The sequence below is a fragment of the Sus scrofa genome, chromosome 6, assembly GCF_000003025.6.
Source record: "Sus scrofa isolate TJ Tabasco breed Duroc chromosome 6, Sscrofa11.1, whole genome shotgun sequence".
Taxonomy (NCBI): domain Eukaryota; kingdom Metazoa; phylum Chordata; class Mammalia; order Artiodactyla; family Suidae; genus Sus; species Sus scrofa.
The window spans coordinates 51,852,182-51,864,819 of NC_010448.4; the positions used below are offsets into that span (position 1 = coordinate 51,852,182).

The 12,638-nt window shown below is 54.1% G+C and overlaps 1 protein-coding gene and 1 pseudogene across 1 annotated transcript; one reads left to right on the plus strand and one right to left on the minus strand.

Moving 5' to 3' along the window:
• On the plus strand, window positions 1-1,136 carry LOC110261356 (annotated as a pseudogene).
• RTN2 (reticulon 2) lies at window positions 3,663-12,572 on the minus strand (the record flags this gene model as incomplete). Its single annotated transcript, NM_001129960.1, is given in 10 exon segments — window positions 3,663-4,160; window positions 4,445-4,503; window positions 5,739-5,785; window positions 5,911-5,980; window positions 6,118-6,256; window positions 6,552-6,759; window positions 9,539-9,796; window positions 9,902-10,372; window positions 10,500-10,544; window positions 12,531-12,572. Coding segments are annotated over 10 exon segments (1,413 nt in total). The 5' UTR covers window positions 12,565-12,572.

Consider the following 12,638-nt stretch of genomic DNA (forward strand, 5'->3'; position numbering starts at 1 on the left):
ATGCAACTAAGAGGTCACAAAGAGCAGATGGATGTAAAAGCCTGGCATGCACCGCAGCGAAATAAGAAATCGCTTGGCTCATCCTCGACAACGGCTCTGGCATGTGCAAAGCTGGCTTTGCTAGGGATGACGCCCCCCAAGGCTGTGTTGCCTTCAGCATCGGCGCCGCTGCACCGGGGCATCACGGTGGGTATGGGGTAGAAGGAGAGTTACAGGGGCGATGAGGCCCAGAGCAAAAAGCACGTTATCCTGATCCTCATGTACCCGGATCGACCTCGGTGTCATCACCGACTGGGACAACTTGGAGAAGATCAGCACCACACCTACAAAGAAAGAGCTGCACGTGGCCCTGGAGGGGCACCCGGGCTACTGACGGAGGCCCACCTGAACCCAAGGCCAGCAGTGAGAAGATGACTCAGGTCTCACTCCAGACCTTTCAACACCCCGGCCACGTCCGTGGCCATCCAGGTTGTGCTCTCCCTGTACGCTTCCTGCCGCCGGGGACCGGGTCACCCACACGGTGCCCATCTAACAGGGGTACGCCTTCCCCCACGCCACCCTGCGTCTGGGCCTGTCTGGCCCGGACCTGACCGACTGACTACCTCATGAAGATCCTCAGCGGAGCGTGGCGACAGCTTCACCACTACGGCGGAGCTGGAAGAGGCGCGTGACGTCGGGGAGAAGCTCTGCCGTGTCACCCTGGACGTCGAGCAGGAGATGGCCACCGCGGCGTCCTCCTCTTCCCTGGAGAAGAGCTGCGAGCTGCCCGCTGGTCACGTGATCAACCCACCCAGCTACCTGCCGCTGCCGCCGCCAGGCGCGCTTCCGGTGTCCCGCCTTCCCGGGTCTGGAGTTGGGTAGCAAGCACGAGACGACCTTCAACGGCATTGCCTAGAGGACGTCGCCATCCAGAAGGACCTGTGTGCTAACGTGGTGATGCTGTCCGGGGGGACCTCCATATACCCCGGCATCGCCGACAGGATGCAGAGGGAGATCAGGGCTCCGGCCCTCAGCACGATGAAGGTCAAGATCATGACTTCCTCTGGAGCGGGAGGACTCAGTGTGGAAGGGGCTCCATCCTGGCCTCACTGTCCACCTTCCAGCTGATGTGGATCAGCAAGCAGAAGAATGACTAGCTGGCCACCCCCCCCCCCCCCCGTTGTCCACCAAAAATGCTTCTAAACCGACCAAAAGCAGATCCGTAGCATTTGCTGCGAGTGAATTCACCTCTTCCTCACCTCCTGAGACTGGGATAAGCCTGTGAAAGGAAATTTTGTCCCTGATGTTTGTATCTGATATCAGCACTGGATTGTGGCTGATTTTGACCTTGTATTCAAGTTAATTCTTCCCTTGGTATATGTTTAATACCCTGTGCATATCTTTTTTTTAATTAAAATTAAAAATTTTTTTCTTTATTTTATTTTTGCTGGTTAGGGCCACACTGGTTGCATATGGAGGTTCCCATGCCAGGGGTTGAAATAGGAGTTACAGCTGCCAGCCTACACCACAGCCACAGCAACACCAGAACCGAGGCAAGTCTGCGACCTACACCACAACCCACTGAGCAAGGCCAGGGATCGAACCCGCAACCTCATGGTTCCTATGGGATTCCCCACGACGGGAACTCCCCTGTGCATATCTTTGATCTAAATCCCCAATTACATGCAGCTCTGCCGTTTCACGGCTGAGGTGAGAAGGTGGTTACTGAAGAGAAGTCTGTTGATGGGATGAGAATCTGGTAGACCACGAGTCTCTTGATCTGTGCAGGGTATTAATATGTAAAAGCTGCCTATTTCAGGATTTCTCTAGAAGCTGGCAAGAGTTTGAACTGGTTGTCATTTCTGTCTTGTTGGGTCCGACAGGGTTGGGAAGGTCCAATGGGACCTGCTTTCCTCTCTTACCCAAAGTTTTCCCACCAGAACACCGTGGGTTTCTACTTGCCTTGAACTGGAAAAGGCATTCATACCTGTGAATGTACTCATCTTTTTAATTTATGGAAGGCTTTTGTACACAACTCTCAATTCTTTGAGAAGGGACAACAAATTTTGCTTTTTTACTGTCATTTGAGAACATTAGGCCCCAGCAACTCATCATTGTGAGCAATTAAAAGTACGGCAGTAAAGATAAATAAAATAAAATAAAATTAAATTAAAAGCCCAGCATGGTGCCAGGCAACCGGGAGTTACACAATAAAGGCCATTTCCATCTCCAACCTGTTTCCTGTGTCCCGGGGGGGAAGCCCTGCCCTTCGTGGACCCAAATCTCAGCCAGTCCCTCTTTCTCTATCCTTTGATATGGACAAATGGACACTGTCCTATGGAGAGTGTGAATAAAAGAATCTTAGGAGGAGATCTTTTGTGGTGTACTGGGTTAAGGATCTGGCATTGTCACTGCAGTGCCTTGGGTCATTGTGGTGCACGTTTGAGCCCTGGTCAAGGAACTTCCTCATGCCACAGGCACAGGGCCCCCCTCCCCACTCCCGCAAAAAAAAAAAAAAAAAAAAAAGACTCTTTAGGAAATGTTGCTATATATTTATTTGGAAGGACTTTTTTTTTTTTTTTAGGGCCACACCTGCAGCATATGGGAGTTCCCAGGCTAGGGGGTCAAGTCAGAGCTGCAGCCGCCGGCCTACACCACAACCACAGCAAGGCCAGATCTGAGCTGCGTCTGGCGACCTACATCACAGCTCACGGCAAAGCTGGATCTTTAACCCACTGAGCAAGGCCAAGGATGGAACCTGCAACCTCGTGGATATTAGTTGGGTTTGTTACCACTGAGCCACAACAGGAACTCCTTTTTTTTTTTTTTTTTTTTTAATAAAAAAATTTAAAGGAAAAAATTAGGTAAATAGCAGAACAGGTGATATAAAGATCATCGAGGTCATGAGGAAAGGACTGAGGTTTGGGCAATATCACAGCTGACAAGAGCCACTTCTGTTTACTGGATGTTTATTCAGCGCTGAGGCCCTGTGACAAGGGCTTTACATGTAAGTAGCTTATGTCAACAACTTTCCATGAGGCTTCAAGAGGTGAGGTCCCTTGCTCAAGGTCATGCAGCCAAAAAGTAGCGAAGCTGATCCAGATCCAGGTCTGCAGGGCTTTAGACACCAGTCTCCTGCCTCCTTCTCCCCATTTAGTTTTGGAATCTGAAGCCCTGTGCTTATTCCCAAGGCAGGTGGAACGGAGAGAAGTGAGTGACGGGAAAAGTTAGAGAGAGAGAAGGGACATGGCTTCCTGACAGATTAGATGTGGGGGGTGAGGGAGTAGGAGTCCAAGGAGGGCCATACCCAGGTCCCTGGCCACGTGACAACGTGGGCAAGAGGGGACGTCCCTGAGTTGGAAATCAGGTGGGACCAGGGAAGCGTTTGGATATGTTTGCCAGAGCAGTGGTCTAGAAGGCAGCTGGATACATGGGTCTGGGACTCAGGTGAGATGGCTGCACAGCAGGCAGAGCGTGGGGATCGACTCGTGATGTCTGCCTGGCACTCAGGAAGGGTAAGAGGCTGTCAAGGCTTGGCTAGCCCTGGGGTCGGCCATGTCTCATGGCAGAGGGGAAGTTTCTTCTTCCGCAGAGATGTAGAGAGTTCCTCGAGTATCCCTCAGGTGCTTTTCAGTGCAGGAAGGTGAAAGCCAGAGGGGGCTGGAAGCACAGGAAGCCTTGGGTTTTCCACAGAAGTCTTTATTACAGTGTAAATCCAAGCTCAGGCCTCCCCTGGGCCCCATGCAAAGCCCCAGCGTCAGGGCTAGTGGTGCCCAGGAGACACCAACCCCTCACTGCGCCTCCAGCGGCGAGGTCACAGAAGTGCGGGGCGGGCGCCCTATCTAGGCAACTACAAGCCCCAGTAGGCCCCGCGGCCAAGATGCCTCGCCTTTCCTGGACTCCTAGAGCAGAGCCTCTTGGGAAATGTAGTCCTGGCCGCTCAGGCAAGTTGCGCAAACTCCCTGGTGTGAGGGATCCTGGCACCCACCGGGAAACGGCTCGGGCTGAGGCGGGGAGAGGGTGGGGATAGAAGGGACACGGAGGGGGCAGAGGGCTAAAGGGGGTGGGGGCAGGCGTCCCGCAGGCAGAGACACCCTTTTCATTCGGCTTTGGCTTTGGATCCGGAGACTGCGGCTGCTGCCGAGGCAAGGGCTCCGGTCCCTGGGATCTTAGCTCGGATCCTGGAGGAGAAACAGGTGGAGTCAAGGGGTGTGGCAAGAGACCGGAGAAGTATCAGAGGACTAAGCGCAAAACAGGATGGAGGAACAGAGTACCCAAGCCAGCCCCTGCCCTCCACCTACTGGTCTCCGATGGAACTGACACTGACGTTTCTTGAAGGAGATAATCTGCCTTAGGAGATTTAGGGTCAGGCAATATGGGGTGGGGTGGGAGGTAGGGGCGCCTGGGGAAAGCGTTCTCAAGTTTCCCCATTCCCCACCCATCCTTCTCCACCACATGCCCTTACTTAGCTTTGATGTGGCTCAACTGATTGGTCACCAATCCCACATACTGGTCAATCTGGGCCTGGGGAGACCAAGAAAGGGTGAAGGGAGAGAATGGAGGGGGTTCTCCCTAATTCATTAAGGAAGCTGCTTCCTCCCCAATCCCCACATCAGGAGCTGGGGGGAGTGGCCCACTCTGCCACCTTGAGACCTAATAAGGTACGCTTGGAAGTCAGAAGTTCAAGTTGAAGTGTCAAGTCAGATGGGACCACGCTCTGTGTGGGAAGTGATGGCACGAGAATTTGCTAGCGAGTTTGTGTCCTGGGCACTGTTGCTAATTTTGAGTGGGTTGTGTGTGCGTGTATGTGTGGGTGTGTTTAGGGGCAGTGGGAGAGTAGAGGGCATGAGTGTTGGTTGTCGAGTCGCTGAGTGGATTGGTTTAAATACTAGTTTGATTCACACTATTACTTGATTTTGTGAGTCTTGCTGATTCCAGCACCTGAAGGAGTTAGTAAGGACTATCTCCCTGGCAGGGACGGGCAGCATTTGGCTCTCAGCTGTGCTAGAGAATGTCAAAAATGGAATGTCAGTCCATCTGCCCATCTCTGAATAGAATACATGTCAGTTGGCCCTGGTTCTGTCAGTGATCTGGGTAGCAGACATCCCACCTGATTTAACTGAGATGTCAGTCCCTCGCAGTTTCAGGGAGTCAGGGCATCCTGATTGGCTGGGAAGGGTGTCAGTCAAACCCAGACTATGTGTAGGGATAGATGACATCAGTCTGTCTGTCTGTCTGCAAATGGAATATGTGTTTGTCAGTCTCTGGGGGTAGTATGAGGGGCAACAGGGGCTATCAGGGTATGAGGAGAAGGCATTCATCTGCCCACTGACTGCAGGCTAGCCTGAGTGTCAGGGACAGAAGACACCAGTCAGGCTGCCTGTCTGTAGCTAGGACATGTCAAGTCAGACCTTGGATCGTGGCTGGGGAGGAGCATCGGTTCAGCCACCTGCTTTGGGCTGGGGTGTGTCACTCAGATCCTGGCTGTCATGGGACACCAATCGAAATGGCTGTCTCTGGCTGTGGCGACACATTAAAGACTCTAGCTGCAGGGAGGAGGGGCAGTGGGTAGACCACCTGTGCCCCGCCAGGGCATGTGTCAGTCAGACCCTGGCTGTGGCGGGGTGGGAGCACCAGCTGGTCCTCCTGTCTCTGGCTGGGACATTTGTCATGGACCCTGGCAGGGGGGCGGGGCCGGGGGCAGTCAGATCACCCGTGTTTGGCGGGACTAGCGCCACCTGAGTGCCTGTCGCACTCACCTGGTGCTGCCGGTACAGCAGAGGGACTGTGAATAAACCGATCACTCCTGCGGGAACAGAGATGGGGGTCAGGGTTCTCCCGGGAGATGAATGGGTCCATGCAGAGCTCTGTCCCCCACCAAACCCCAGCGACCCACCTCCCCACCCCACCCCCACAGCCTTCCCAGCTCACCCAGAATGAGAAGAGTCAAACCATTGAAGACGGCACCCACGAAAGTCAAGATGTAGAAGAGAAGGGCCAGCTGAGGGAGAGGGTCAAGGTCGGCAGAGCCTCAAGGGTGCTACCCAGGCTGGGAACGTACCCAGCCATGGCCCTCCTCCCCCCCAGGGGCAGGGAGGTGGAAGTTGGGAGCCAGGAGGGCGGGGGGCTTCGGGGCACCTTGAGGGAGTCCACAAGGTCTTCGACCAGGAGGAAATGCCGCAGCTGCGTGGCCGCCACGACCACACGGGAGGCAATCTGCTGGGACAGGCGTTCTGTCTGCTCCCGAGTCAGGGTCAGGTCCACATCCAGGTAGGCCCTGAGAGAACAAAGGTGTGTGCCGTGTCCCAGTGGGTGGCAGGGGCCCAGGCCCAGGGGCTTGGCTGGATTAAGGGCCAGACAAGAGAGTCTGGGAGGAGGTCAGGAGAGAGGATCAAGGATTAAGGGTCAGAGGGTAGGGCCGCAGGTTGGGACTGGAAGGCCAGGCTCAGAGTCTGGTTTAGTGTCTGGGTCAGGCTGGCGTCAGGAATAGGAGGAGCCAGGGTGAGAAGTCACGGTCATGGTCCTGACTTAGGGTCAGTGCTGGGGTCTGGGGCTGGGCTGGGGGTTCTCACTGGAAGGGGTTGGAGCCGTCCCCACGGTGCACGGCATGCAGCACTTTTCGATAAACCCTGAGAGAGATGGTGCCACAGAGCAGCAACAGGGCCACGTGGGCGGCCACAGACACGATGCTAAAATGCAGGAGGCTGAGCAGGGAGACCATGAGGCCCGTGAAGACCACTCCTGACGTCTTGGTGTCCTTCCAGTACAGCAGGTCCGCCACTGTGGAGGGAGGGGGCAGCGGTCAGGCTGGGGTTTGGAGCTGGCTCGGCTGACCTCTTGACCTTCTATGTCCTGTCTCAGAGCTGAACCAGGACCTCTTGGCACACCTGTTGGAGCCTTAACTCAGCTTCCCGATTTCGAACTGTCTTCTTTTATTCCATGCTTGCCTCCTGGAAAACCCAGGTTAAGTGTCTAGCAAGACCCTGCAAGCTTACACCTGCCCATGGATTATGTGTGGGCACAGTTCGGGATGAAACTCACTCTTCTGCATCATACATATCTCACCCTAATTTTTCCTCCTAGGATGCCCTCCTAGTCAACTGGAATGGCTCTTTTTCCTTTTATTATGGCCGCATCTGTGGCATGTGGAAGTTCCCAGGTTTGGGGGTCAAATCGGAGCTGCCGCTGCAGTCTACACCACAAACACGGCAACATGGGATCCGAGCCACATCTTCAACCCACGCCGCATGGCAATACTGGATCCTTAACCACTGAAGAGGCCAGGATTGAACCCACATCCTCACAGAAACAATGTTGGGTCCTTAACCCACTAAGCCACAGGGGAACTCCTAGAATAGCTTTTTTTTTTTTTTTTTTTTTTTTGCTTCTTAGGGCCCAACCCTCAGGCTAGGGGTCAAATCAGAGCTACAGCTGCCGGCCTACACCCCAGCCACAGCAATATGGGATCCAAGCTGTGTCTGTGACCTACACCACAGCTCAAAGCAATGCTAGATCCTTAATCCACTAAGTGCAGCCAGGGATGGAACCCGCACCCCCGTGTATAATATTCGGATTTATTTCTTATGCGCTACAACGGGAATTCCCTGGAATAGCTCTTAAGTTAAGAACAGCTCTTCTTTTTAAGGTCTCTGCGATAGATGTTCTGTCGTGGGGCTATGCCATCATTCATTTTATTCAACCATGCATCTATTGCTGGGTTATTCGCTTTGTTTCCTCCCCCCATCTTCTTCCCTGACAGTACTGCAAGCACTAGCCTCCTACAGATATTCTTACCTCCAAGAGGTTCTATTTCTGAGATAGAATCCCAGGGGTGGAATCACTGGGTGGGCTAATTATGTATTTTCAAATGCCATAAATATCATCCGATTGCTTACTAGCAAGACTCTAACAATCCTTATTTCCATGAGCAACGTGAAAGGAATCTTTCCACGGCATTCTGCCTGGCAATGGGTTTTATTGTTCTTTTTATTTTTCTGCACCCTGACAAGTGTAACATGATACCTCCTCAATACCCCTACCAACATATTTCCTAAATATATTAATAATACCTTCCTAGGCCCTCACTCAAATGTCTGCTCCCTTTCTGACGTTAAACCCATTTCCTAAGCCCTGATCAGTGACCTCTGGACCCCCGCGGTTCATCTCACACACCTAAACTTTTCTTTTTTGGCCATGCCCATGGCCTAGGGAGACTCCAGAGCCAGGGACAGAACCCACAACCCGAGCCACAGCAGTGACTATGCCTGATCCTTAACCATACAGCCACCAGGGAACTCCCTGAACTGAGAGCCCAGGGCATTTCCATCTACCTCCAGACAGTCTCCATTCTCCCACTTTTAACTGCAATCAAACTGACCCATCCCAACCAGTCCCCTTCAGAGCCTGACTCCCCGTCACTTCTGTATCCTCCCTAAACACATCCTGCCCACAACATCCAGCTAGGGTAGACCTCCCGCCCAACCTTCTTCTGCAGGCTCCCCCCGAGTGGGGGAGGGGTCGGGTCGCCTGAGGCGGGGGCTAAGTTTAGGCACGCTGGGGGGAGGGAGCCTCACCCGCAGCTGTGCTGGCCTGTCCAGCTCCTGAGTGACAGCGCCGCCTGGGCCTGAGGCTGGGGGAGGGGCCCTCCCTGCTCTTGGGCCCCAAAGCTTCAGCTGGAGACAGAGGGGACCCCACACTCCATCCACACCGTCCCTAGACACCCCCGCAGCCCTTCAGCCCCAGTCTGCAGCTCCAGGGAATCTGGGACCAAAAGGACACATCCCCCAGATCTGAGGGCCAAAGGGGTGAATCTGGAAGCCTTTACGCGGTCCCCCAGCCCCGCGACCCAGCCTGTCCCGAAAGCCCACCTTTACTCCCCATCTCGGCTCAGAGCGAGAGGCTACGGACACCGCTTCTTCTCAGGGATTTTGCCCACTTCAGCGGAACCGGAGGGAGGGAGTAAGGGGGCGGGGCCCATTCGTACCCAGCCAATGGCCCTCCGCAGAGGTGGGAGCGATACCAAAACGGGGTGGCTCTCTTTGTAAACAGCCAAAAGCAGGGACATCTACAACCAACTCCTAGGAACCGTGGAGGCTGAGCATGCTTTAAGGCAGGGCGGGATCTAGTTACAACTGGGCAATGTATGTGGTCAGGGAAGCAGAGAGTTTTTAAAAGGCCCGGAATTTACCTTTACAAGCCCCGTGGCCACATCCAGAAGAGAGCCTTATTTTTTCGGGGATTTGTCCTGTCCAAAATCAGCCTCTAGAGGGAGCACTCTAACAGAGGGAATTATTTTTTTTAGCAATCAGCCAATCCCCATGCTCCAAGGAGGACTAACTTCTGAAGTAGGAGGGGCAACTATACAAAAGGAACCAATGGCAACCTTAGGTAACGGGAATATATATTTTTTTTAAAGGGTGAAGTTTATAACGTCTTGCCAATAGCAATACTTCCTCCCTACTCCACGCTCTGTTCCTCTGAGAGGTGGGTCCTTTTAAATTCCATTCAATCCTCCACCCTGATTGTAGTCCAAGCAAGCACCTTCCCTCACACAGTTTACCTAGAAGGTGTGGTTCCAAAATGAATTCTGATTGGTCCATGCTATCGAGGCACTGCCCCGTGATTGGCTCCCGCTCCTGCTGCCCCCAAGGCTCTTCCTCCTTCTCGTCCGGCAAGGGCTCAACCGGACTAGAGTTCGAATCCCGGGACTGAGGTGGGGATGGGGTACGCGCCTGGGGGTCCCCAGAGCCAAGGCTGGGCTGCAGATTCAAGACTTCAGGCAGCGAGGACTGAGCAAGTCCAAGTTGGAGGTCCAACTCTGGTGCGGTAGAGAGAGAAGGCTGTAAGCTTTCACCTTAGAGGTGCCCTAAGTAGAGACCACCCACCCCTTATGGCTTCGGTCCCAGCACCGTGGACATCTCACCTTTCCTAGCCTCTCCAGCCTCTGATCCGTCCGGCTCCTCATCTTCCAGCGGGGTAGAGCTACTGGTGGCAGAGTCCTCCCCGGACCCTACTCCCCGAGCCGCCCAGCCCAACTGGTCCAGGTGGAGCCCTAGGTCCTCCAGGGGGCGCTCGACCGTAGGGGCAGAATCCGGGTCACCACGGCGCCCGGGCTCTGGGGATTGGCTCAGGCTGGGGATGCTTTCCAAGCTGTCGCCCAGGCTAGGCTGAGGGGGTGGGTCTCGCGGCTCTGAGACGGAGCGACCCTGCGGTCGTGGGCGGCGGGCAGCTGAATCCCTGCGGGCCCCAGAGCCCACCACACCGTCGAAGGCAATGTAGGAGAAGGTCAGCTCCCGGGGAGTACCCCAGTCCTGCGATGTGGTCTCTTCCTCGTCGTCCTCTGAGAACTCCCGGGCTGTGTGCAGCTCTCGAAAATCGGAGTCGTCGTTGCCTCCTGCCATGAGCAAAGGAGGCCATCAACTCCTCTGACCAAGCAAGACCTTGCCTCACCCTCCTTAACCCCCTTACTCAGCTGAGAGCCCCCTTCAAGTTCCACTCTCACATCCTCCCTCTCAACTTACCTTCTGTGGAGTCAGGAGTAGAGGAAGCTGTAGATGGAGCTTCTTCTGCAAGACGGAAAAAAAAATCGAAGACTCTTAGAAGTTTAGATGGCCCAAATTACAGAAGCAGTGTGCCAGCCCTGGAAACTTGTCTGAACTAAGGAATCTGATCATTTTAACCACAAGACCTTTAGGATATTCTGCATACAGACCATAAAACCTTAGTATCTCTGCAAGCAGAAACTCAGTTTTTTTTTTAATTTTTAATTTTTTGGCCGCACTCAGGGCACATGGAAATTCCCGGGCTAGGTATCAAACCCGTGCCACAGCAGCGACCTGAGGTGCTGCAGTGACAATGCCAAATCCTTAACCCGCTATGGCACAAGGAAACTCTAGCTCAGTTTCAGAAAGGAGTTGCCTTGTGGCACAGCGGGTGAAGGGTCTCACATCGTTGCAGGCGGCTTGGGTCACTGCTGTTTGGCGCATGTTTTGCGAGGCCAAAGGGAAACAAAGAAGCTCAATTTTAAAAATTCAAATCCAGGGATCTTGATCTCAGAAGCATCATGTTAAGGATTTGAGGAGGCTTCCATTCATGAAGTCTTTCAACAACCATTAATTGAGCACCTGATACATGCCTGGCACTGTTTTAGATGCTGAGGATACAATGGTGAATACAACAGATTAAATCCCTACCCTCAAAGAGCCTACCCTCTATAGGGGACACAGACAATACACAATTACACTAGGGTGTTGGGTCTCAAGTGTGTGGATAAAAGTCAAGGTAAGGGGAGAGAAAGCAAAGGGGATGCTATTTCAGACAGGGTGGTGAGAAAGACTTCTCTAATGACATCTGAGCAGAAACCTGAATGATGCAAGGAAGCCATGAGGATATCTCGGGAAGAGTCTTTCAGGCAGAGGGAAAAGCCAGGGCCAAGGCCCTTAGACAAGCAATATGCTTTTCATACTTGAGAAACAGAAACAGAGAAGCGTGCAGATGTGACTGGAGGAGCGACTGAAGGGGAGAGGGATGGGAGACGAGGGCAGGGAATTAAGGCCAGGGGGTGGGGTGGGGGGATAATGTAGGGCCTTCCTTTCTAAGCCCAGGTAAATACAAGATCTTACAATGTTAGGATGCTACTCTACAATGTTAAAATAACAACTTCTCAGAATTTTGGCACCTGGACTCCCAAGACATGTAAGGGGCTTGGCCGGTGTTGAAATCTCCAGCTGTCAGAACCACAGGGGTGTGAGACAGACAACGTTAGACAAGAGCTGTTAAGAGCCCTGGGCTCAGAGATCATGAGGCTCAGACAAGGCATTTTCAGTTGTGGAATCCAGCCCCTCAGAGATAACTTGGGGCTTTGCCTGCAGGAGGTGTCAATACTGCTTGGAAATTGCAATCAGATGCCTCCCCCTGCCCTGCCCCCACCTCTTTTGCTCAGCTGGGGATAGGAGGCCAGGAATCAGAGGCCTGGAGTGGAGTGGGTCTCCTCCAGGGTTACTATTAATCAGTGGTAAAACCTGCTAAGGACCTAGGAGTCCCAGCCCCAACTCAGGGATGGCTGTTTCCCCAGAATTTGGGCATTAGACAATTTGGGCAAGGTCGGGGCTTCCTTGGAGTCTGGGCAGAAAATGGAGGTGGGATGCAAAGATGGGTGATGGGATAGGGGGAGTCAGACCCCTCTTCTCCATTCTGGCTCTACCCCTCCTTTCAAATCTCTTCGCCGCTGGCTACGGCCAGCACCACGGCGAGGGGACAGCTCCTAGAGATCTTCCTCATCCCCGGGCGGAGCCCCGTGGCACATCTCAGCACCCAGTGCGCCCCCCGCTGGCTATCTCAGTGCCCCCCACCTCTGCCCCGAATCACTCAGGTTCTCCGGGTCAAGTCGCCCCCATCGCCGCTAAAACACGGGGGGAGGGGAGAGCTTCCTTTGTCTCCTTCACCTCTTCTCCCATCTCAGCTCTCCTGTGGTCAGTGTCGGAAGGGAAACCGGAGAGGAGCCCACCCGGGCCTCTGGGCCCCACACCAGGCCTGAGCCTCCCTCTACTCACTGCAGTGGGCGAAGACCGGCAGGACCTGCCCCATGGCCCTCCCCGGGCCTGCATCGGGACCCCCGCCCACTCCGGCCACGCCGCCCTGGGCCTGGGGCCGCGGGCGCT